Source organism: Calonectris borealis, chromosome 4, assembly GCF_964195595.1.
Source record: "Calonectris borealis chromosome 4, bCalBor7.hap1.2, whole genome shotgun sequence".
Taxonomy (NCBI): Eukaryota; Metazoa; Chordata; class Aves; order Procellariiformes; family Procellariidae; genus Calonectris; species Calonectris borealis.
Genome location: NC_134315.1, coordinates 37,644,238 through 37,669,481, shown reverse-complemented (window position 1 = coordinate 37,669,481; position 25,244 = coordinate 37,644,238). Strand labels below are relative to the sequence as shown.

At 37.7% G+C, this 25,244-nt stretch overlaps 1 protein-coding gene across 1 annotated transcript in view; it reads left to right on the top strand.

Moving 5' to 3' along the window:
- The window catches only part of WWC2 (WW and C2 domain containing 2), a 102,578-nt gene that overhangs the window by 36,175 nt on the left and 41,159 nt on the right, over nucleotides 1-25,244 (top strand). The window contains exons 2-7 of the mRNA XM_075149287.1: nucleotides 1,884-1,993; nucleotides 14,494-14,697; nucleotides 15,684-15,760; nucleotides 20,453-20,532; nucleotides 23,955-24,084; nucleotides 24,757-24,903. Of these exons, the coding sequence (XP_075005388.1) occupies nucleotides 1,884-1,993; nucleotides 14,494-14,697; nucleotides 15,684-15,760; nucleotides 20,453-20,532; nucleotides 23,955-24,084; nucleotides 24,757-24,903 (748 nt within the window). The remainder of the gene's footprint in view (nucleotides 1-1,883; nucleotides 1,994-14,493; nucleotides 14,698-15,683; nucleotides 15,761-20,452; nucleotides 20,533-23,954; nucleotides 24,085-24,756; nucleotides 24,904-25,244) is intronic.

The following is a 25,244-nucleotide window of genomic DNA, read 5'->3' as shown; positions in this document are numbered from 1 at the left end:
ATAAGGAGGGTGGGTCATGTCCATTTAAGATTTCCTTTAGAAAAGGAGCTCTTGGACTGTAAGGCAGTATATAAGTGGGTTAAGGTTGAGAAGGAGAACAGGTACTACAGAAGCTACACCTTGTCATTCAACTGAGAAAAGTGTCTATGGCTGGCCATTCTCATGGAGAATCTCTCCCAGTAAACAGAACTTTTCTCACAGCTTGCTTGTGCTGCTTATAATCCATATATTATATCCTAGTAATCCAGATGTAATTCCACATTGGTAATCTCACCTGAATTTTCAGTGTGTTTAATGGTTTTGCATAGCAGTTTGTAAGAGGCAATAAATCAGCAAATTTGCCTTATACATGTGAATGTGTTCAGGACCTCAGATTAAGCAGTAGTAACCTGCATACGATATGTTATAAACTTTGGAGAAATATGAGGAAGTGGATTCATGCTTACAATTTAAAAAAAAAATTGAAAAGAAAATCACAATTCAAAAGGTTTTGGATCTTAAGAGCTTGGTTCTTTGTAATTTCTGCAACCCTAGTTTGGAGGAGTAAAGTGTTGCCCTACTTAAAGAATTGGTAGGTCAGATCCATCAATAACAATAATATATTTGTGGGACAATGATTTCTAAATCAAACCTGTGCTCAAATTTCTATTTTCTCAGCTGCATGAAGAATTTAATTCAATAGTTTTGTAAAGTATTTTCTATCTGGTGCTTTCTACACAAAAAAAGCCAATTCATTTTGTAGAAAGTAAAATGTACTATTCTTTTCTCTTTCATTCCTCACAAAAATGTCGATAAACCAGTTTCTTCTGGTCAGAAACTAATTTAAGAAAAAATACTGAAACATGGAAAAGCATATGTGAATTAGACTGTTAGCTTTTTATTTGTATAGAATTTTAATGATGAGATGAAAAAACAGTCTTAGGTGATAGAACTTAAGGGGCAGTGAGCAAAGGAGATGATGCTCGTGTGTCCCACAAACTGCTTTTGATCATCTTACTCTGAGGATTTTTTTTTAAACTCTGGTTATGTACTAATCTTATTGTCACTATGGTGACAATAAAACCTTAAATCTCTTGTTCTTCCCGTTGAATATATCAGTATATCAGACATGGCATTTATCTGTAGGTTTATCAACAGGAAACTCAATACTCATATCTTTTTTTAAAAAAAAAAAAAGGCAAAAACATGATGATGACAAAGCTTTCCTCAGCCTCAGTTGGAAAAGAGCCCATGTATTATTGTTATCAATCTATTTCTTGTAACAAATAGATGCTCCATTATTAAAATGAAAGACTTTCATTGTCTATCTTGTAAAATAGCACCATGTGAACATCTAAGGCCCATTGAATGTTACTTATAAAATGTCTACGCTATGCACACTGCTGCTTATTTTCTTCAAGTACGTGGATTGGTAAGTGCTGCTAGCTGCATCTTAGGCTCTTTTCTGAGTTTCCTGTCTATGGTCATTAGAGAAGATGACCTAGAAGTCTTGTGCTGTCATCACAGACTCAAGGTTGAAGGGTCCAGTTCTTCTGAGGACAAATAGGAGTGTAGTTGTTTGTTTGGTTTTTACAAGCTATTGGTTATTGTTTAATTTTAAACTGTCAAATGTGAAAGGTATTGCAGTGAATTTCTCACTTCAGGCCTGTACTGAAAAATGTGTGCAATAACTTATACTATGTTCTTGGAGTTAATGAATTCAGAAGGATGGAATAGGGGAAAAACAATCAAGAGCCTAAACTTTAAGAGAGAGAAAACAACTTGCTCTCCTTTCTCCCTGCTATCTTTCTTTAGCTTCTGTCATAATAGGAATTAATATGAATAACAAACATATGTATGGAAGAGAGAAAAGCTATACCATTAACTTGTTTGTTTGTTTTTAGGTTAACAAAGCCTTTGTCATTTGCGGATTGTGTTGGGGATGAATTACCATGGGGATGGGAAGCTGCATATGATCCTCAGATTGGTGTATACTATATTGATCACATCAACCGTAAGTATTTTTCAATTTGCCATATTGATTATATAAGAAGGTTCATCATGATTAGACTTTCCTAAGAAGCTTTTAAAACATGCCTGGGAGTAGGGAAAGATTTCTTGTGAGAGAAGTGTAGTTAAAATAACAATTTCTGATCTTTCAGTAGACAAATTATCCCATTTGTGTCCATGGGTTTGTTGGGGGTGGTTGCAGATGTATTATAGCTGGCTCAAAATTATTCATAATGACTCTTCGTCTTTTGCTGTGGAAGAAGTTCATGTAATGTGTAGTAAATAAAGATGGTTTACATCTGTTGGTATCTGTAAAGTGTATGATGTTTGGTGGCTATTAAGTATTTAGCAATGCACACTGGTGGAGATAGTCTGATACGAGTAGCAAAACCTGGCTTCAGCCTAACTACTGAAAGGAACTATTGTAGATAAGGTAGTATGGAGTGTGTGGGGGATATTTGTAACTTGTATATGAGGTCTGGCAAATGTACTGTAGTTCTAAGAATGTTGTAGAATGCATTTCAGGCTATAAATAACGCTATATTTTGTAGTAATTGGAAAGGGAATGGGGAATCAAAACGCTGGGGAAAAATTGCCCTTTGGTATAACATTACTGGCTTTAAAAGGCTTACAAGGAAATCTGCTGATACAAAATGACTACATCTGTTTCTACATGCATTTTTAATTGCATGGGAATTATGTCTAAACCATACAGAACTATAGCAAAATTTGAAATACAATGCTTGTTGGACTTATTGAAATTAATATATTCCTGAAAGTGTTTCTATCTTCTTTTAATGTGTTCATTACTCCGTATTAACTGATACCTTTTTCTATTTTCTCAGAAATTATTTTTAATAACATAATAGAAGAGATTCCATTTGAGATCAATACCTGAATATAGGTGCCTGCATCTGTGCTAGCAGTGCTGTGTACTTAAAAAAAGTAAGGTGTCTATGGCCATTTGAGATGCTTTAGGTTAGCAGAGACAACTGCACAAGATCAGTAGATACGTCATGGACAGTAAGAGACCAGTGGTCTTCTGGAGCAAAGGTGGAGACGAGGCTCATTATCCTATGGCATCTCAAATGTATGGGCAACTGAATCAGCTCTGAGGTATCTAAGCTGTTTTTTAAGTCAACAGCTAGAATTCCTGCATATTATAAGCTGTTCATGGGTTGAAGTTCTGTTTCACACACATGTAAAATGTTGAGGCTTGGACAGCATTGTCTTGGAATTCTCTTGAAAATTGTTAATATACTGCAAACACTAATGCTTCACTTAATAGAGAAGAGTTGTGTATATCCATTTGTACATGTGTCTTTCTGTGGCTGGGACAAATAAGTGTGATTAGCTATGTTTCTTTATGTTAATGCATATGAGGGATGACAAAGTGGTGTACTTTGGTATACTTAAAGTGGTTTCCACCCATTGTTCAGTAGTGCATTTGGTTTCTGTCATGGTAATGTATGTATTGCTTTGTAGCAATTTCAGTGAAACTTCTTGTTTTGTAAAGTGGTATATTTTAGTTTTGTACGCTGTATTTTACGCAGTGTTTTGGTGAGAGTGCGCTTGAGTTGCTGGGAGGTAAACTGCCTAAATGTCTTATAAGCAGGTCATTTGTCTGACATGCCGAATGTGGAGATTACAACTTCTGCTTCATCTGACTGGGGTGCATGTGTTGTTTTGATGCTATTGAAATCTCTAGTATGGAGGTCACTAATAATTAGAGGGGAAAAGCCTTTCTAGAAAGCAGGTTTTGCACCTGCTTACTGCTTTATTAGCAGTATAATAATTTGAATGTGTTGAATATGCTTTCTGGATTTGAACTGTTAAAATTTTCTGTCAGGACAGTGGATACGTTAGAACAAGGAAGACTTCTTTACTCTTTCATCTGTATAGATTATAATTTTTTTAATTCTCTCTTTTACTGGACAAAGAAAAATTGCACCCACTGCTAGGAAGAGGACCAAATGGATAGATGCCTGAAAAACAGGTTGGATAGAGTGGGATCTGAGGACCCATAAATAGCAGCTTGAGGGATAGCACCTTGGGAGGAAGTCTGCTCCCATGTATTAAGTAGGGAGAGGTGACTAAATATGTTTCATGTTCAATGCCTTCTGGCTGGATTTATTTCAGCAAAATGTTTGAGGGAAGGCCCATTGATTCTCTCCTCTTGTATCCCATAATGAATTATTCTGAACAGTTTCTCTACTATCTGTCCTCTTTTTCGTTTCTTTTTCTAGTATTGTTCCTACTCTATGCCTCTGTACAAAGTTGCATTTGATACAACTGTGAAGTTTGAGGTTGGCCGCAGGACTTGGAGCTGTTGTAGTAAAACTGGCCAATCTTGTTAGATTTCTCAAACAAACGCAATAAATAATGAGGAGCAGGCTAGACCTTAGCGCAATAGACTGTAAATTCAGATGGTCTTACTCATGGTTGATCCCTCCTTTTCTGTTAAAAACTGAAGGTTGAAAATGTTAATGGAATTAACATTAATGGAATTTCCATTAATGTTCAGTGTGGGACTTATTCTGCTTCTCTTGAAGGTGGATATTGGCAAAACTCTCACTGATTTCAAGAAAGCAGTACTAGACTGGAGCTTGCAAAGTTCTAAAAATTCTACCAACTTTCTATAATGAAAGGTTAAATTCTTCAAAAATTATTTAAATCAATGTATCTTTTTAAAAAAAAATTTAAATGTTTTCCCCATCTGTCTAATTATCTGTCTTAGTCCTTTACCTTCCCTTCCCCATATAAACCTGAGAAAAGCTTACTTTCCTTAACTGCCAGTGGAAACTCAGTTTCTCCTCCACAAAGGGGTAAGAGTTGGCTGTGAGCACTTTGCAATTGTAAAACACTCCCTCAGACTTGAGGAACTTGCCTATGGTGTCAATATGTTTAAGTATAATACGGTTTTATCATCATCACACATTTTCTATAATTTTATATATTTTTATGAGTTTTTTCAAAAACAGGTGGTTTTTTTTTTCCTAGCTCTTGCTGATTGCCTTAGAGCTTTCTCATGATCCTTTTGGATGATGTAACCCACTTTGAGAAACACTGACTGAGGTCATTACTTTATGAATATATTACCCCAATTAGGAGTTTTAATGTGATTCTTTCAGCTTCAAGGGAGACCAGATTACAGGCCATCTGGCAAGGCAGAACATGCATACGATGTGGGTAGCTAATACCGTAAGAATCTAAATGCTTACCCTGTGGTTCAGTAGCGCCCTTTGTTAGAGGGATAACTGAAGGGATATTATGTGGTGGTCAGGGACTGAGGAGTTCCTTTTGTGCAGGACCCTTCTTACTGTGGTTTGGGAGAGTCCAAAGATTTTATAGCTTGTGCTCTTCACTCTTATAATTGTTATGGTATATATGTACTTGTGTTTTCATTTACTTCAGCTGTCTAATTTGCTAACATTTACTAATTTTGCTAAATAACACAGTTAGGAACTCAAGGCAATTCCAAAAATAACACAAACCTATTACTCCACTTTATTTCGTATATGTACAGGCAAAGTCATCACTTCCACATTTTTCCAATTCTGCTGCAGGGTTTTCAACATCACACGTTAAGTGCCTGAGATGCAAACATTTATGCTCTTAGAGCTTGGATTTGCAAACACTTTTAAGCTGATATAATCTCCAAAAGAATTGGTCCTGCTCTATTGCTACCTCTGGCCTTTTGTTCTGTCCCTGCAATGTTTTTGCTTATACTGGCATGAACATTTGCATGGCCAGACAGTGAATCAGATCAGGGAGCTGATTCGAGTTGAAACTAATCCGGTATGGAAAAAAAAAGTTGCTATTTGTTCTCCTTTCCACACCCCTATTTATGCAAGCAAGAGAGGGAAGGTGACCTGGGGATATGAATGAACAGTCAGGTGGAAAAGGCAGGGGACAGCTGCTTTTCGTGGTAGCACTGGTTAAAGACATTTTGAAATTACACCCTTGAACTTTCATCTGTCCTGCGCCCTGTGCAGGCTTGCCAGGAAGCAGTTTTGACTCTGAGGCTGTGATTTCCAGGTGTACTTCTCAAGTGGTGGTGGCAGCTGAAGTAGCAGTCATTACTTGCTCTGGTTCCTGCTCCCACATTGTGTCAGCGTGAGGATGTGTAGTAAACATGGACAACAGGGAAGCACTCTGCTTCCTGAGGTGTGTGAGTTGTCAATCCCCACCTCCTCTTCCTTCCCCCCGGTGCTCAGGTTTTCTGATTCGGATCATTGCAGGGGATGTGTGTAGATGAACAGCTGTGGAGGTAATGGGAGCAAGAAAGGGAAGCTTCTACTTCTGGCTTGACATGAATAGTCTGAGGGAATCCTGGGCTGGGACAAGTTCTGCCTTGCCTTTAGCACCCTATGTATTCCTAAATAACTTATACCGTTTACTTCCAGTTCTTATTTTCAGGCTCAGGAATAACCAGGCAAATGGTTGTTTTCTTCATTGCATTGATCTAGTTAACCTATAAAACATGTACTCTGCTGTTAGTAATGTTTAGTGGCAAAGGTAACAGAAGGGAACTGAATGATGGTATTTTAAAGGTAAGGATGGGAAGGAATAGCTACTCCTAGGCCAGTAGTATTTCACACCGTCACATCACTTTCTTTTTGCCACTCTATTTTGTATTCAATATGATGATTTTTCTCCCTGTCCTCCATCCCCAGCACTTTTCTTCAAAATGGAGTTGGACATCTATCTTCCCTGCTTCTGCAGCTCCTCCCTGCTTAGTTTTAATTGTCTGCTTTGGAAGCATGAATGCACCTTTCCAGAAGACTGCTTTCTACCACTATTTCATCCACAAAGAAAAAGAAAACTGAGTCAGAGTGATGCTAAAACATCAGGAAGCATAGAGGTAGAGGGATTTGTGTCTGCTTAACTTGAGAATAGAACTCATTGGAGGTCCCTATTTCCCCACTTGGTTTCCTTCCTTCTTAAAATTTCAAAGCCTAGCTATTTACCTACCCTGTTTGACACTTATAATACAATACTTTAACTATAGGTATTCTATTTCTTGTTGTAATCTTAGAGGCTTTCATGCCAGTTTACGCTTGTGCAACTGGTTTATCTAACACAGGGATTTTTGTGGATAAACTGACTCTTCTCTGCTCCAGCCTGGGACTCTAGTACATCTGCATCTATGCAAGTATTTTCAGACAAGGAAGAAATCTGAAAATCCCACCATGAGTCTGCAATTACCATTAGCTTGAGGGAGTCGAATAGTGTATCATGATCATAAATGTGCACTGTTTGTTCCCATGACCTATCACCATCTTCTAAGCAATTAGTAATATGCAAGCATTTGGGAAACAATTGTGAAGTCTCTTTACTGTCAACAAACACACATGGTGAAAATCCACGTGCAGTATATATCTTATCTTGAATCTTATTTATAGGTATCTTCTCTGCCCCGTGGCTATAGGAAGGGATTAGACTAATCTGGTGCATGCTGGCCACAGAAGGAGGGCTTGAGCAATGAAGGCTCTGGATTAAAGATTCTTTTAGCTGCTGACTTTTATGTGAAGATCATACTTGCATGTTTTTCTTGTGTCTTAGTTCTGATAGCCATAGCAGTAGAACATCACCTACTTACTGGATAATGTAGAGCAAAATGCTCGGAGTTTCTACTGTGTTTGGTCTGAGATATATAAGTATATGCTACCCGATATCTAGAGGAAACTAATGTGCCATAAGGATAACATGTTCAATATTTCTTTGAAAAAATCTCTGAATAAATATTTCGTGGAAATCTGCTCATGCTTGCACAGTATAGCTGGAAAACATTCTCATTTTATCTCATTACTCAAACTCAAGCACAGAATTATTTTATGGAAAAGTGAAGAAGGTGTCTGGAAGAGAGGAGGCATTTTTTGTGTGCGAGTTCTATGGCAGGAAACAAACTGTAGAGAGCTCAGTTCAGAGCGTATGCTGAATAACCTAATTTTCCTTCATGTGTCTCTTTAGAACCCATATTCCATCTTATTATGTGGTAGAACGTGATTTTCTTTGAGTATCCAGCAATGTTTTAGATCATTTTTAAGACACTGTATATGTCATCTTGTTGGGCTGCACGGTCTTACTGAAACTGCTGTCTCTGTAATGTGCTATTCTTTATTTTTATTTACCTATTGAACAAATATATCAGTGTGAAATGATATAATATTTGTTTGTGAATTCTTCCTCAGATTTTTGGGTACAAATTGCTTTTCTTGTTGTTTGAGTTTGAATTGTAAGTATTTTAAAAAGTGGGGGAAAAAAGGAATAAAAAAAAAATGCATTCAGAAAGCCTCTGGTATGTAAATAATAAAGTGCATTCCTTAAGCCAGTCTAGTAACACTTGGATATTCTCCCTGAAACTAGTGCTGGTACATTTGCCCCTTTGCTGTTCATTAAGACTTGCATCTCAGTTGCCTGCATCATTTGTTATGCCAGTTGAAGTACAATTAAGTAATATTTGCTCTCTTTTTTTTCTAAGTGTATTTTTGTCTGATTGCAGACAAAAGTACTGGAGATTTGAAAGCCAGTTTGTTTATCAAGAAACGTGGGATATACTTGTAGAATAAATACATCCATAGTGGTTACGTAATGTTGTTGATAAAATTGCTTTCACCACCCACCATTAAGCTAACTCATGTTATCCTGTGATGGTTGATATCAGACACCATTTTTCCTCTTCTGCTATTATATGTCAAAGGGTTGCTGTTGATTTTGTTTGTGCCATCTTGAGACATTTTTGTGCGAGATACCATTGAAATCTTGAATCTCCTTCGCTGCAGCTGGCCCCAGTTTGGCTTGCCTGCAGCCCTTTTCCAGCGGCTTACCCTCAGCATGCGGTAGGCTGCTTTCCAGGTATCCCCTCCTTCTCAAACCTGTGGATAGGATGGAGTGGAGTAGGATGTAATCCTACCACAGCAAAGGTATTGGGGGCTGTTCAAAAACCAATATGGATTTAGCTTGGGCACTTTCTTCAGCCACTAGGGTTCAGGAGAAGCACGAGCGGTGAGGGATCCTGAATGTAGTCAGCTATTGGGTTTGGGGTTTTGAGGCCTCTGTTACTCTCTGGAGGGTGGGGGTTCTGTTTGGTTGGAGGTAGTAGTCCTGCAATTATTATGCAAGATAACCAGAGGTGTCAGGTGTAATGGAGTTATCTTTTCATCACTTACTATTTCAGGCAGAGAAATTGCCACCCTGACACAGAGTATGTAGCCGAGTTGTGACATGGGGCAGCCCAGAGCACAGCCAGCTGTGAGCGGCACACTTCTGCATCAGTCATAACCACCCTCTTTTCATGGGCTCAGCCACTGCAGTTTTGCCACTTCGTGTCTTGTATTGTAGTCCTGGTTTCCAGGTCTGGAAACTTTCCTGTAAGTTGGTATATGAGGGAGAAGGTGTGTGGTATTGATCAGTAGATCCATACTTAAGATTCTAATGGATGAGTAGATCCATAAGTAGGCTTGCCGGCATTTTTTTTAGTGGGACCCCTTGAGAGTACTTGTTCTCTAACTGTGTTGCCCAAATGCAGCATGTCTGACTGAAGACAGCTTACATGTGGGCCGTTCTAGAGCCAATCAACGCTATTATTTTGTTTGGCAAGGGGAGGTGTTGGAAAACTATTGCTTCCACATATTGTTAATCCTGTAGTAAAATGTCCAATTCTCTCATGTCTAGCAGTAGGGCGTCAGGGAGCCGTTCCTTTCCCTGTGGGATTTTCTAGTGGGATTTTAATTTCATGTATTTTAGGGAAATACGATCTACTGCTGATAAGGTAATAGTTTCCTTCTGTTCAAGTAGACTGCAAAAATTTGGCAGAGCTTCTTGATAGCAGACAGGAACATAACATATGAAAATATCTCATTTTAAAAAAATGGCATGCCTGACTATCGCCTGTATCCTGTGTATTATATCTTACGTATAATTACACAGAGCATGCATAACATTGCTGCCCTTGAAACAAGTTCTAGCCAAAGGAAGAAACAAAACTTTCAAGGTGTAAAGTCAGTCCTGGCATTTTGGTTTTGAATTATTGTTTGGGCCAAATTCTTTGTTGAGTTTAAATGCATCAAACCTGGCTGGCAGTGAGCCAGGAAGAGTGCATTTCATGGATAGCAGTATGATTAAAGCCAGCGCAGCTTGCTCTTCTATGTTACAGGGCTGCGATCATTTCAGTGCACAGGAATGTCCTTGGGTGGAGCGTGTCATCCTGCCGCTTGTGCGGTTCCGCTGGGCGAGACCTCAAGTGTTTTCTGTCTCACAGAATTTCCCCCCAACATGAGTAGTCACTCAGATCTTTAAAAATAGGAAGAAATAAATTGCTTGTTTATAATTTCATATAGATTTATTAGCTATGCACTTGCAGTAATTTGTTTAAAGTTAAATTAATTGGTTTTAAATCAAGATCTCTTAATAGAATTGAGTAATTTTGATTTGCGAGTGGCTTTGCCAAATGAGACTAAAACCAAGTCAAATTAGGAATGTGTAACCTGAAAATTAGGCACACCACCACCCTCCTCATTCTGGTACTATGGGTCATTATTTTGCATTGTGATTGGACAGAGGAAGTCGATATATAAAGATTTTTTAAAATCTAAGCAGTGCTCTTGATAGAGCCTGATGTACAACTCTTAGTAGTTTGAAGATCCATTTTAAGGAGATTCATATCTAAATTTATGCCACAGAAAACAATGGCCAGTATACCGTCTCCATTTTCTCTACAAGAAACAGCTGAACTCTTGAATTTAACTATCTGGTGATGCAGAAAATGTTGGAGAGGTCATGCTCAGGGGGATGGTTTTGTTCGTTCTCCACTGCTGATGATTGAAGTCCAGTCAGCTTTTCTAGAACAGATACAACCCTACAGCTCTGTCTAGTGTTCATAACCCGTGCTTACTCACCTGACCAGCGGAAATAACATCTCCCCCTCTGTCTAGCTAGCAATCTGTTTGTTGCATGATTCGTATCTGCTGCAGACAAGGTTGTAAGGCATCCTGTTGCAGTCATCAGTGGAAACATTTATCTGCCCTAAAAAAGGAATGAGATCTCCCAAGTTTATTTTACATCAGCTGTTGAATAATAAGGCTAGGAAAATGTTTGGATGTTCTTTGTGGTTTAAATCTCACTCTTTGATTTAAGCGTAAAGGGCTTCACAATCTCATTTTGAAATGTTCAGCAGGCTGTTCCCGCAATGACATGCATGTAACTATCCCAGTAATATTCTTGTGTATATAAGTTTGACCTTAACGGCAGGTGCTTAAAACATTCTCATCCAAGGAAAAAAATCCTTATCTTTGTGAGGTTTTACTCTGAGAAGTATAAATATTTGTTTTTGAAAGGAGAACTCTGCTTTTTAAAAAATTTTATTGGCTCTTGGAAGGTACATGTGCTCAAATGAACATCCTTTTCAAAATGCAGCACTACAGTACCAGAAATATTATCTATAGTTCTGTCTTTGTTTTTTTCCTCTGTGGGGTAAACCTGCTGATTAAAATTGAGACAACTGAAAATTATAGATGAACAAGCATATGGTGCTGCTACACAGGCACACTTTTTTTTTTATATATATATGAATATATATGAGAACAACTTGCCAAACAAGTGATACGCTTTTTTGCGTTTTCCACTTCATAATATTTAAGAAGACATAGAGTGAAAAAAATACTCCAGAGCCTTCTCTGCTTGGTAAAAGTTGAGTAACAATTCTGGGCTAGTCATTCCAGTACTGCTTTGCTTTTTCCAGGATTATGTATTTTCCCGACTGAGCGTTCATTCCAGAATAAAATGCATGCAGATAGAATTGGCTGAGAATGGTTTGGCCAGTCAATGTACCTACACAGGCAAATACCCAAACCTTAGTATGCTGAAGTTACAGCATGCAATTTTTAAAATGCAGGGTTACCTTTAACTCGTTTATGACTGTCAGTATAAAAGATGTTAGCTCATACAATCATAGCATTGTTTTGCACATGCAGCTTGGAGAGGCAAAAAGAAAATGTTTGATTGTATTTGTCAGCAATACAAAATAATCTGCTGTTGATCAGCTTTGTCCTTCTCTTGCAGTCACAAGGACAGGGCATCTGTAGGCCTGTTTTAGGACTCTGCAGGCTACATTTGGTCTTTGGGCTGCATGTTGAGCAATCCTCACTTAAAACCTACAAGGCAATTACCTACAGCATGCTCGAAGATGAGACCTTCCAATCTTGTAAGATTATTTGGTGGCTGCTAGTTGCACTCTTAAAACACGATCACATCATTACATTCTTCTAAAAAACCAGCATAACTGCATTTATCCTGTTTGGTCATTGACCCATGAGAATCCTGCTTCATGCTCTTCATCCTGCTTCACGAAAAAGGACAGCTCTGGAAACCAGCACTTCTTATCTTGTGTAAATAACTGTGATGTGGAGGTGTGTTAAAGCACAACAGCAGTAAGTGGCCACAGATAGGGACATGTGCTGACCGTTTAGGAGAGAAAAGGTATCGATTTGTTTCTTTGTGTGCCTGATAGCTTTGTGGAAAAGAGCAGATCGCTACAAACACGGATATATGTGTGTCCGTAGCTATAGTTAGTTTTTTGGAGAGAGTGGGGGTTATTCCAATAACCTGTTGGGGGTTATTGGAAAACCAACTGTGTGTAAAGCTTCTCTGCTTTAATCTTTTATGCACCATACTTGTGTTTACGTGATTTATACTCTCTATGCATCCATTGTGTACATGTAAGAAATACCTTTCCCAAGTAGAAATACAAAAGCTTGTCATGTTTGTAAATGGTGGAGAGTTACAAGCATGGGGGGGATGTGTGTGTATTTATTTGTTTGTTTTTAAAAGCATCAGTAGTTCCATAGACATTGTCAGCTTAGGATTCTACAGGGTTAGTTTTATGGGATGCTTCTTTTTATTGGCATGTCTTTTGGTTTGTGTGATATTAACACCAAAAAAAGGCTTTTGAAAAACTGGTAGTTAGTCAGTATGGAAAATTGTTATTAACCAGAATGTGTCCTTATCAGCTTTTGCTGTTAAAAGATCTGTTTTCATATATGGAGTTGAAAGAGTGCCTTCTCCCCAAAAAGTGCACTTCAGCTACAGTTTAGAGCAATCAGGTTGGTTCTACTGCAGTTCTTTTTTCGCCCCATGTCTTCAGCCACCTGTTCCCGTCCCCCCCCCGCATTGGTTCTCACAGTAAAGCAATTCAGAGAACTAAAGTGGCAGAAATGTAACCCAGAGAATAAACTTTCCTCCTCCTTTTTGCAGAAAAATCCTGAAGTAAATACTTTGCACTTAAATGGTTTGGTACTGACTGTTACTTTTTATCTCTGTAGATCTATGTAGATTTATAGTATGTAAGTTACAAAGAAAATGCAGTGTGGTGCACGTTTGCATTTAGATTTCAAACTTTTCACGGCTATGTCTTATGAGAATGTTTTTGTACTTAGTATAGCTTTAAAGGAAGAACATTCATTGTACAGCTTCAAAAAGTGCTGAGCTAAGTCAGGAAATACGATGATTGAACATTAACCCTTAACTCTTCCTCTTTGCATGTTTACATAAAAAAAAAAAAAAATCTTAAAACCTACAATTAGATTGATCTCATTACATAGTTTCTTAATATATACCGCTACGTTATGTCTAATCCTCTTGTCTACACATTCTATGCAAGTCTGTCTTGTGTGTGGCTGCTGGTGTTAAAATGGTTGACCTGAAGCCCTTCATGAATTAAGGGCCTGTTCCAGCCTACTCATTTATGTTACCTAGGTAGTCAGTGGAAAGAAGTAGACACCTCCAAAAGGCAGTTAGGTCCCGTGTATCTTGGGCACCTGTCTTCGATGGAGTGAAGTGCCCTCTGAAGATGGCCCTCTCGGTCTATTGACCATAAAAGAATGTTGTATCTTGGATCAGATGCCTAGCAGGGATGGGGATAGAGTTAGGTGAGACGATCTGGAGAGTTAATGTTCTGTTAGTTCAGTTACAGGGGGAAAGATAAAACTGTTTTCATAGAGGGAACGGAGAGAGGTAACCACTGTAAAACATGAATAACATATGGCTGTAAAAATAAATGAAGTGGGGAGGAGAGGGGTTGAAAAAATGTAATAGCTAAGATTACTTTTCATTTTTGTTCAGAAATGCATTCAATTTTAAGATGTCATTGACAGACTTTATTGATCCCATTATTTCCAAATGCTCTGATGTAAAAAAATACCTTTTTTTTCCTTGAGTTTTAGGATGCTATTAATTCAAGGCTGAAGATGTGGGAATGATCTACATAAGCATTCACTTAGTGTTACCCTAATTCCTAATTTTGCAATTGATCCCTTAAAATACCGTTTCTTACACACACTATTGTGGCAAAGAAAAACTTAAATAAAATTTGACCATCTGCTTAGTAACCAAAGGCAAGCTATGGTTTACACTTCTATTACTGTGGATTACAGGCAAAGAAACAATTTCATTGTCAACAGATTTCAGCAAAGGTCTCTCTAAATCCTTTCTTTTTCTCCTATAAAGAAACAACACAAATAGAAGATCCCAGGAAACAATGGAGGCAAGAACAAGAGAGAATGTTGAAAGATTATCTTATGATAGCCCAGGATGCTCTCAGTACTCAGAAAGAACTGTACCAGGTGAAAGAACAGAGGCTAGCACTTGCACTGGATGAGTACGTACGGTTGAACGATGCCTACAAAGAAAAATCAAGCTCTCGAACAAGCTGTGAGTACAGTAGAGAATACAATGTAACTTCTTTGATCCGTGCCTTGCAGGGGATCCTGTTTCTCTTCAGGATGAGTTTTCAAGGTTTACTATGAACACCTTGTACTCTGGCTTCTTTAGAGATAGCATCTCTACTTTTTTATTTTATTTAATATAAAGATATTCTGCTGGAGAAAACCCTCTTCTCTCTGATACGATTGAACTCTTCTGAGCCGTGATTTAGAGCAGTTGGCTCTGAAATCTATTTTGTCATGCAGTTTGTCAGAACAAAATTCTGCCAAACCTAGGTTCAAAGTAAATAGGATCTCTTGCACTTCATGGCTGCATACTGAAATGACCCTACTGTGTTGACAGGTGTCTGCGTTAGACCAAGAAGGGAATTTGTTGCTGCTTTGTAAGAATAGCATGCAATAATTTTGTAGCTTGTGTGCTGTGATCAGGGGTGAAGTAGAGATACATGTTACAGTGTTGGGCAAAGAATTGGCATGCACTGAAGTGCTATCAGAGGCCTGTTGTTGGCCAAACATCTAGAAGTAGATACTGTGATAAAAGTAACATGTACAGCTGCGGAAGAACTGAGTGGCGGACCTCTGAGGCTTCTGAATAAACCTTCTTCTGCTTTCCAGAAATCTCCTTAGAAATTACAGCTTCCAGGAAGAGGTGATTGCAAGATGGCTCAGCTAGAAGAATGGGAAAGAAAAGCAAGGGATAGAAAGCCAGGGAGAGTGAGGTGCTACTTTAGGATCTTGGGATAGGCAAAGGAGGAGAGATACCAAATAGTGTTAGGGGAAGAAAGGGGGAAATTTTGTTTATTCATTAATTATTGCCATCCTGCAATGCTGACTATAAAAGCATTTTTTTTTTTTAAGTATTATGTGTTTTTCTGCACTTTGGAGTTTTAGATCAATGTGGATTCATCGAGGAAGGGACTAATTAATGATTTAAAAGTACTTAAATATTTGTCCTTTTTTGTCTTTTTAAAAAAGTGTTCTCAGGCTCCTCATCAAGCACAAAGTATGACCCTGACATTCTGAAGGCCGAAATCTCCACTACAAGATTAAGGGTGAGAGTGCTTACCTCATATTCATTTGTATTCTGTGTGCAAAGTTTATGATTATAGAATAAGCAAAGCTTGAACCAGCAAATGTATCTTGTACCCTGGTACTGAAACCTCCTAATATTCTCATTAAATACCATTCAGAGGTTTTTAATGAATTTTTAAAGCTGTCTCTGTTACTTTCAGATAACACATTTTGAGGAAACTTTGACAGATATTCTAATTAGGTGTGGGTTTAAATAAATCCAGTAACTATTTTCACTTGTATGCTTTTGTTTTTAAAAGGAAGAGTAAAAATCTTTAGGTGAAAATAGAAAAGTAGTAGGCCAAGGTGAGCTGCAGCTAGTTTTTACACAATCTTTCTTCTGAGAGAAATACACCATTAGCTACATGAACCGCCTCACAAATTTCTGTTGGTTTAAAAAACACTTTTCAATAATGGTGTGAAACTTCACTCTGTTTTGTCAAAATGGAACAGTTCAGATCAAGAATGAAAGTTTGTGTTTGCATTTTGAAATTGCTAATGAACAAAAATCCATTATTTGGTCAACTGTGTTCAGTATGGTCGCTATCAGACTCCATATAAAGAACTTTCATTCACAGGTTAGTCTCTAGTGAGTTTATCTTGAATAAGGAGGAAATTATGTGGAAGACATTTAAAATCTATATAGGGAGTTCATTTTTTTTAAGCTGTGGCATATAATGCTCGATGGATAGCCTAGGCTTTCTGTAGTTAGTAATGAAAAAAATTAGATCAAACCATGCAGGTTAAAAAGACAGCACCTCACAGCATAGTCCTTCGATGAGGGCTGGAATACAGACTCTGCGAGAGCAGAAGCAGCGCAAGCGACAGCAGTTACTCAGCTCTTCCATTGCCCCCTCCTGGTTTCTGCACAGAGCAGCACTCATAGAAGCCTCCAAGAGTAACATTCTCCTTCACCTGGAGTAAGAGTTATGATTAGGAGTCTAAACAATTAATGTTTAAAAGGAACTGTGGAATAGCTCATTAAAATTTTAAAACCCCGAATAAATCAGGGATGGAATACACTGTAAAACTGGCATCTGAATGTTGCCCTCCTGACTGCCTGTACACGTGTTCACCCTTACCAATCTCAATTTGTAGTCCCTTATCCTTTAAGGAGAAGGGAAGGTGGTTAATGAGAGAACTTATTTCAACACTGGAGGAGGTGGGAGAAAAAATCTTGTAAGTTTAGTACAGAAAATCAATAGCATTAAGGACTGTCAGGAACAAGAATGAAAAGAGAAGGCGAGAGCTTCTTTCTAAAATGAGTGGAGCAGTAACAGATGTTCCCTTTGGCCAGGGGTCACTAGTATATTTGGGAAATAACAGTGTTGTTGAAGAACAAAACACATGACCAAATTTAAATATAGTCACCTACAAGTCAAAGAGGGGAAAATTCAGACATGGTCCTGTGCTCAGTTTTTCCCGTTACTTAGCTTTGATCACTTCCCAGCTCAAGATGCAGAAATACTGAATCACCTCTTCGCTGCAGATCTACAATTTGTCTGTTCACTGAGGAGAGAGACAGATGTGTTAATCACAGTATTTCATTTCTTGGAGGTGCTTTCCTCTCTTTGTTGTTTCTTGGAGTCAAGGAGCCTAATATCCTGCTGGTTTCCAACACCTGATCTATTGGCATTGCAAAGTCCAAGTTGCATATGTGCCTAAAATAGGTGACCTGAATCTTGTCTGCAGAGTTTAGAAGGGTGCAAGTCCAAGAATATCTGTATCAGCATAAAGTGTGTTGTCATCCAAAGCCACTGGATATGAAAATCATTGAGATAAGAAAAAGTGGAGCCCTGTGATGCTAGGGCTGGAAAGTGGTTTTCATGGAAGATGGCAAGAGAGGTATGACTATTATCATAGTTTACCCTTATTTGAATGTTTGAAGATGCTTTGCTAATATGCCACCTTTTGGCATTTTACAGTATATGCATGCATGGACTTAATGGGAAACAAAGTTAGTCATTAGTAAGCTGCTAGCCAGCTAGTTAGAATTTGCACATTGTTTAGTGAACTATTAGGTCAGATGTACTAAACCTGTTTCTTTCTCTCACACTGTCTGAGGCTTACTGGTATCATCAGGTTAATGATGGCTCGAGGGGGAAACTCAGCATTCGAGGAAGTTCTGAATTGGCCTTTGGCCTTTTCCTTGTTAGCTGTGCTTAATACATGCATGTGGAGCCTTTTGGGTATGTGAATTGTCTATTGCGCAATAGGTCGTGGAGAAAATATGACAGAAATCAGACAGCTGTTAAATGAAATAAGCAGGAGAAGAAAGACCTTTCTCACAAGATTAAAATGGAAGGATCTGATCCTGCAGTGGACTTTGAGTGGGGCCATTTGGGGTCTTGATTAGTAATCAGTAAGATAATTCAAACAACACAAAGCATATGTGATCACAGTATGTTTTATGCATATGCAGCGAGGAGGGGATGCATCTCTGTAAAATAACAAGAGGGTTTTTTTGTCGTTGTTGTTCCATTAGTACTTGAGTGCTTGGAATAGAAGGGGGTTAGCACAGGAGCCTGCTTGAAGATGCAGTTAGAAGGAGGAAGCGAGAGGCCTGCCTGTCAGGTGACTTAAGATGATGTGCAGAAGCAGTAGGAAGGGGGTGAAGGATAAGACAAGTGAAGAGCTGTGAAAAAGCAGGAATTACATGAAAGTTTTGACGGGGAAGACAAGGAGCACAAGAATAGTTTAATGCAAGTGTGATGCAGTAAACACAGAGTCTATATTATGGTGTAAGTCACGTCCTTCTAGGATAACGTGCCTAACTCACATTTCTTGATAATGAAATGATGATGAATTACAGCAGAGGACACTCAGAAGATGATCTTGAGGAAAAATGTAAGGGTTTCTGCGAGATCCAATCCTCTAAGTTGAAATCAAGCGTGCCTTCTGCTATTACTATAAATTCACATTTCTGATTTAAAAAAAAAAAAAAATTTAGCCATTCTGTGTTTCCCAGAAAAGTTGGGACTTCTTTCATATTTTACACATTACTTTACCTAGAACATAGAGGTGATATTTTTTAATTTTCTATAACCTTGATCAGAACACTTGAGAGATTATTCTTAGGGTTTTCGTGCTAGTCAGAGAAAAAATAGTTCAGGAGCGCTGAATGTGTACTTAGAGACATTGTTTATTTATCATGCTAACTATTCATTATGGTCAAAATAAAAAGAGTTTTCTGTCAAGTAAAGCAACTAGTGATGATAGTTTCCAAAAGCCTGGACCTAACCCCTCATCTAGAGAACAGATTTTGCTCTGGAGAAAATGGAGATTGAAAGCATTTTATTTCTGTCATAGAAAATTCATTAGCCAGAAGCTACAAACTTGAATGCCTAAGTATCATTCACAAACCCGTACGAAGAACCCCGCAAATCACTGGTTATTTTAGACATACAAGGCATTATAAGTCTCTTGGAAAGCTACAGCAGCTGCTGATGCTCAGTACTTTTAGTCACTTGGCATGCTGGGAATCTCACCTTCTTTTTTTTTTTTTTTTTTTTTTTTAAGAATAACACCAAGTAGGAAGTCTAAGGGGATTTGGATACAAAAAGTCTTAGAGACGTATTTTGAGATTAATTTCAGTTAAAGTGGTCAAAATTCTTCATTTTAATATAATCCATGTTTCAAAAGAGTTGACTATCTGAGGACCTATATGAAAACAAGCAAGAATTTCACAGTGGTAGGTGAGAGCAGGGGACTTCCAGCAGGCTTTTCCTTTTTTCACCTTACTGACTGCAAAGTTAAAAAGCCTAACAATATCTGGCTAGTATGTAGAGTGCAAACAAGCCAGGTATAGATGTATAGGTACCAAAATTTGGGACTCCACATTTCAAGGAGGCATTTCTGTCTCTGTGTATGCTGAGGATTAATTTTAATTTGTGTTAAAGTAGACTCCTTTATAGGTGGTCCAGAAACTTTGTTTTAGTACATTTAGGAAGTATGACATAAAAAAATAGACGGAGAATTTTTTTTATTTAATCTTGATTCATAAATATTTTATAGTGCACTCATATCTGCTAACATCTGAAATAGCAATATTAAGATTAAAAAACAATTGAGCATGCAAATTTAGGGAAAGTGGGGAATGTTTTGCCAAAGACATTTCTATTAAATAGATGCATATATTTGCGATCCAAATGTGTTTAGTGATTGTAGGCTTTGAATTAAATGAATGTGATTTATATATTTAGGGATCCAGTGTCTGTAAAGCTTTGTAAGAAAGGATGGTTCATAGGAAAAAAAAAAAAGGAGTCCACACTTTTACAGTGCAAATTACTTGAGAGATTCCTGGAATGAAAAAGTGGAAATATAATAAGCCTAAAAATAAACAGGCATGTCCCTGTAGGACAGTTGGAATGCATGCTTAACAAGTGAGAAGTAAATTACTTGTTAAAGTTCTCTCAGGTTTAATAACACAGTGTGGTATCGATACAAATAAGGAATGTGATTTAATCTGCTTGTGTCCCTTTAACACTAAAGCATGTTGCCCATAGACATCAGGAAGAGAACAGATCCTTTTGTTTTTAATATGTGTCAGTAGAGCAATTTACTCTCTTTTTTTGTCTCATCTGATGTAGAGAATACATTAATTGTTCAAAGCCATGTGTTACACCGTTTAACAAGAGGAATTTTCTAACTCTTGCTTTGATTTAACACACAAGGTTAAGAAGCTGAAGAGGGAACTCTCTCAGATGAAGCAAGAGCTGCTGTACAAGGAACAGGGCTTTGAAACACTGCAACAGTGAGTAAAAGAAAATAGTTGAAACTGACAATTCAGTCACCTGATTTCTTTTTTTGGCATAGAATTGAATCCATCTTATGTGAAAAAATTATTGGGGGGAAACTGAGAACCTAATAATTCTTTTTGTTGTAGTTAGGAAGCAGGAAATCTGCAAAAATGGCAAACCTATTGTGCAAGTGTTAACATGAGAAATCTGTTCCCCCTCCTATTTTTTTTCCATGAGGTAGCTTGTGTTGCAGAGAGGCAGAAAGAAGGGCAGTAGTTAGGGGTCCCGAGGAAGAATTTAGCTTTGCGTGTCCCATTTAAAAAATAATAATAATAAAAAAAAAAATTTTTGAAAACGTAATTAGGTCTGTCTTTCCTCCTTCCCCACCTCTGAGCTCAAAAGAGAGAGAGAGGGAGAAGGCTGCTGTTCTTGGAGGTATAAATGGTGCACAACTGTGCAGGGTTTGAAATGAGTCACAATCTGAGGATTAGAGACATGACTTTCTTTGTTCTAGTTGCTGGGATGCCTGATGTCCAAAGGGCTGATGCTGAACCGGGTGAGCATTCTGGGTATTTAACCAGTTGGATTATTAGGGAGTGATTTTTTTTCAGTCTGAGCACTCCCTGCTGCTCCTGACTTGCAAAGTTGGGCCCTAAAATATTAAACATTACCAGAACTGTCACCACAGAGAACTTGCTGCAGAGGAAACCTTGCTAACAAGCGTGTTTTCTTGACTAATGTGAACAGAAATTTATTAATGCTAGTTGTTTTCCGTATTGTGGTATGTACCCATACATTAAGGATATAGTTACACAGGAAAATGCTGAGCTGTGTGCTCTTCGTACACTAGTTCCAGTAGCAGAAGCAATGTTGCAGCATTAATGTAATATTGTCTGGATTCATTTACCTTTTTTCTCAGGACCTCCTGTGTATGGCAGTGTACTGTCAGATAAGTAATAATCTCTATCCTGGAGAGCTTGCAGAATTTATAGGGAAGATGGACAAAAGGTGGGAGAAGGGAAGTGCATATCCATCTTCCAGGTAGAGTATAAAAAGCAGAGACGTAATTTGCAAAGGATGACAGAGCATCTGTGTTTGGAGCTGAGAGATTGGAGTTCAGTTCCCAGTTCTAACCAAAACATCTTGTAGGCTATTGCCTGTGTATTTTAATAAATCAGTTCTATACAGTAGGATTTTTTTTAAGTGGGAGAAAAAAAATCTGGTCCAGGAAATGGCCAATCATAACTAGAGACATGTCAAAATGAACAAAAAATATTTTTCTGGTATGAAGATTTTGAAGTCAATTGGTAAATGAAAACCCTCAGCACCTTAGGAGGATGCCTAGATAGATAGAAGTCTCTATCCTCCTTCATTTTGACTAAAACAGAAATGGAAGATTTGTTTGTTATTTAAATATATGAAGACTAGTGAGGAGTGAAGGGAGAAAATGATAGTTGATTGAATTTATTTAACCATAAATCAGATTTCATTTGAAGCAAAATTTAGAAGAAGAAAGACGTATTGATTCTAAAGCTTAAGGTAATAAAAACTCATGCTGCTGTCCCAGGATTAAAGGTTAGCCAATCATGCTGGTTTTATTATATTAATTCAACAATGAAGTATTGTTTTAAAGCAGCTTGCTCACAAGCCATTTTGATAGGAATCCAAAGCATGTTTCAGAAACTGTCAACAGCATTCCACAGAAACACAATGGACGTTTGTTTTTAAAATTCAGTCAGCCACTTTCAAACAGTACTAATCCCATTAATTTAAAACAGGAAGATGGAATATCTTATATGTCAGAGATCCTTCTTGTCCATCTTAATTATATACAGAATAAAGCAGTTGTGATTTGAATGTGGCACATCATATTGCTAGGCAGTATGTGGTGTATTACCCAACTGTTCATTCATGATTGCAATTGTTGGCATATCCTGTATCTATTTGACCTTAGCAACCTGATAAGTTACCAAAAATTGAGTGTTGTCAGACAGTAAGTGCATGCCTACTTATGAAAGGGTTTGAGGAACTTTCAAGCTGAAACAAATATATCCTTGAATAGGAATCTGAGTGCTGAGTCACACAGGTAATTTTCTTACACAAGTGCAGTTCTGGTTTGCACAAAAACGGAAATGTGGAGAAAGGAAAAAAGACGTGCTCACAGCTTTAAAGACCACTTTAGAACCTTGATATCTTTGTGCACAAAACTGGAAGTAAAATAGAATACTGTTACAGGTGTTGCGTGCAAATTTCTGTTCTTGCAGGGGATGCTTGAGATCACTTCTGATCATTAAAACGTTTGTTCATTCCTCACTCACAAGGTTAACGTCTTCTAGCAAAGGTGATGGATGATGATAAAAACAGAAAACCAATTGCATTATAAAGGAATGTATTCTCTACTATATGCTTGACTTCTGTGAAGATGGCTGTTGTTTTTAATTTTGTGAAGCACAGCTGCAGTCATTTCTATGATGCTATGAAATATTCAGTTAAATTAGAGGTCAGAGAAGTGTGTTTACAAACTGTACTTCTTGAAGTAAAGAAAGAAATACTAAAATGAAATATCTTTTTATCTCTAATTAGGGGCTTTTTTGTTTTGTGTTTTCAAATTACAGTTTTTAAAATCATTGATAGTCCAGGAATTTAATAAATTGTCTGATGTATGACATGGTATTAATTATCCAGAGATTTTGTGAATAAAGAGAGCCTGGTGACTGGCTGAGCAGAACAGCTGTTCTAGACTGTTAATGCCTAGGATTAGGGTGAATGAGAGGGAAGCTGAGACAAGAATGGAGCTGGTTACGTTTATTCTCTGCAAGGCTAATTAGTACCAAGAAGCTTGCCTGTCTGCCCATGTCATGATGTGGGTCTGGGTAGAGGAATACTACTAATAATAAATTCTGCTTCTGTAAGGAGCACAAACAGTGAATAGTATGAAAGATGTACCCAAAAGCTGCTTCTATGCTGCAGAGAGTTATGGCAGGGATGGGAATTTTGACAGTGTGGTCAGCAATACTGCTGCACTGCTGGTAGGATGTGTAGGAGTCTTTAGTGCTCTGTGCCCCTTATGTCTTTACGACTGGATCAACTAGAATTGTTTGTGGACTTTCTGCCGTTGGTAAGGCCCCAGTAGTTTAGCTGAGGTGGTTTTAAAGCCAACAGGAAGTATTTTTCCATGAAATTTCCTGATGTCGGCAAAACCCATCCACTGGGCACTGTGCATGTGTTAGATAGCTTGGCATTTTTGCCAAGGATTAAGTAGCAGGTATTTTAATGGAGACTTCAATGTCTTTTTTCCTCTTTGCATGTCTGTTACAGGAAATGGTGTCTCTTATCTCCTTCCCTTCTGTTCTATAACTATGCTTCTGCCTGAAGCAGAACAGCAGAGATGTTAGTATTATTTTCTGTATCCAGTATTAATATTCTCTTTCCACAGAATTGACCAAAAAATGTCTGGAGGCCAGAGTGGGTATGAACTATGTGAGGCCAAAGCCATCCTGAGTGAACTGAAGTCCATCAGAAAGGCGATAAGTTCAGGGGAGAGAGAAAAACAAGATTTAATGAAGGTATTTTGGATGGTTGATTTAAGATTTGTGTGGATCTGTTTTAACATGACTAACTTTCCTGATTATAAATGCTTTGCATTTTGTACTTTTTAAGGGATTCTCAAAACTCTTTGAGCCAAACTAGTATTAAAATCAATTTTCAGGTGCAGAAAGTGAAGCCTGTGACTTTCCTAATTCCAAAAGCCACTATATTTCAGTCAGAGAATATAGATTTCTGAACTTGTATGTAAGGTACAATGCAGATCTTGCCTCTAAACCACAATTTAAAATATTAAGGGGACAAAATTGAGAGATGTGTTTTTGAGATGCATGTCCATTTTCTAACTCAGTGAAAGCTTTCCAAATCTAAATTGCCCTATTTCCTTTTCTGAAAAGAAAAAGATCTTTTTTTTAATCAGCCAAGTATTTAATTGGTTGACAAGTTAAAAAACAAAACCAAAACACAAAAGAGAGACAAAACCACAAGTAGTTTTTATATTGTCACAGGTGTTGGTTACCCTTAGTGTCACTTACCAACTGTTTGGTTAAAAGGATAGTTTACTTAATATGAAGTAAACCCAGAATTTTTATATTGGAGTCTTTTATGTAAATGTCTTTTGGAGATAAACTGGTATAAACATGGTAAAGTACAAAGAAACTTTAACACCACCTCCTTCTCTGTTTCTTGGACAGAGTCTTGCAAAGCTGAGAGAGAAATTCAGTCTTGACCAGACCATTGGGACATCTGAACCAGACTTGAGTTCCAGCTCTGTAAATTCCCAGCTGTGTTTTTCTAGACAAACTCTGGATACAGGGTCTCAGACTGACATTGCTGGTGAGGTGAGCTTTTTTCCATTTTGTCAAACGTAAAGAGAAACTGAATCAGAATGCTGCGGTTAACGGAATTGAAATCAAATGGTTGTTTACTGTTGCTGATAGGTGTGTATATATATATACATGTCTAAGAGAGAATTACTTAGAATCAGTTACCTCATTTTTTTTTCCTTTAAATTTTAAATCAAGATTCAGATGAACTTTATACGTTTGGCATGAAGCGTTTATGACAATTTGATTTATCAAATAGTTCCGGTACAGTGACGATCAGCATAAGTAAATAGTATTTTTTGAATCTGTCTATAGAATATGTTTCACCTTACAGACTTAATTCAATATGAAGATGT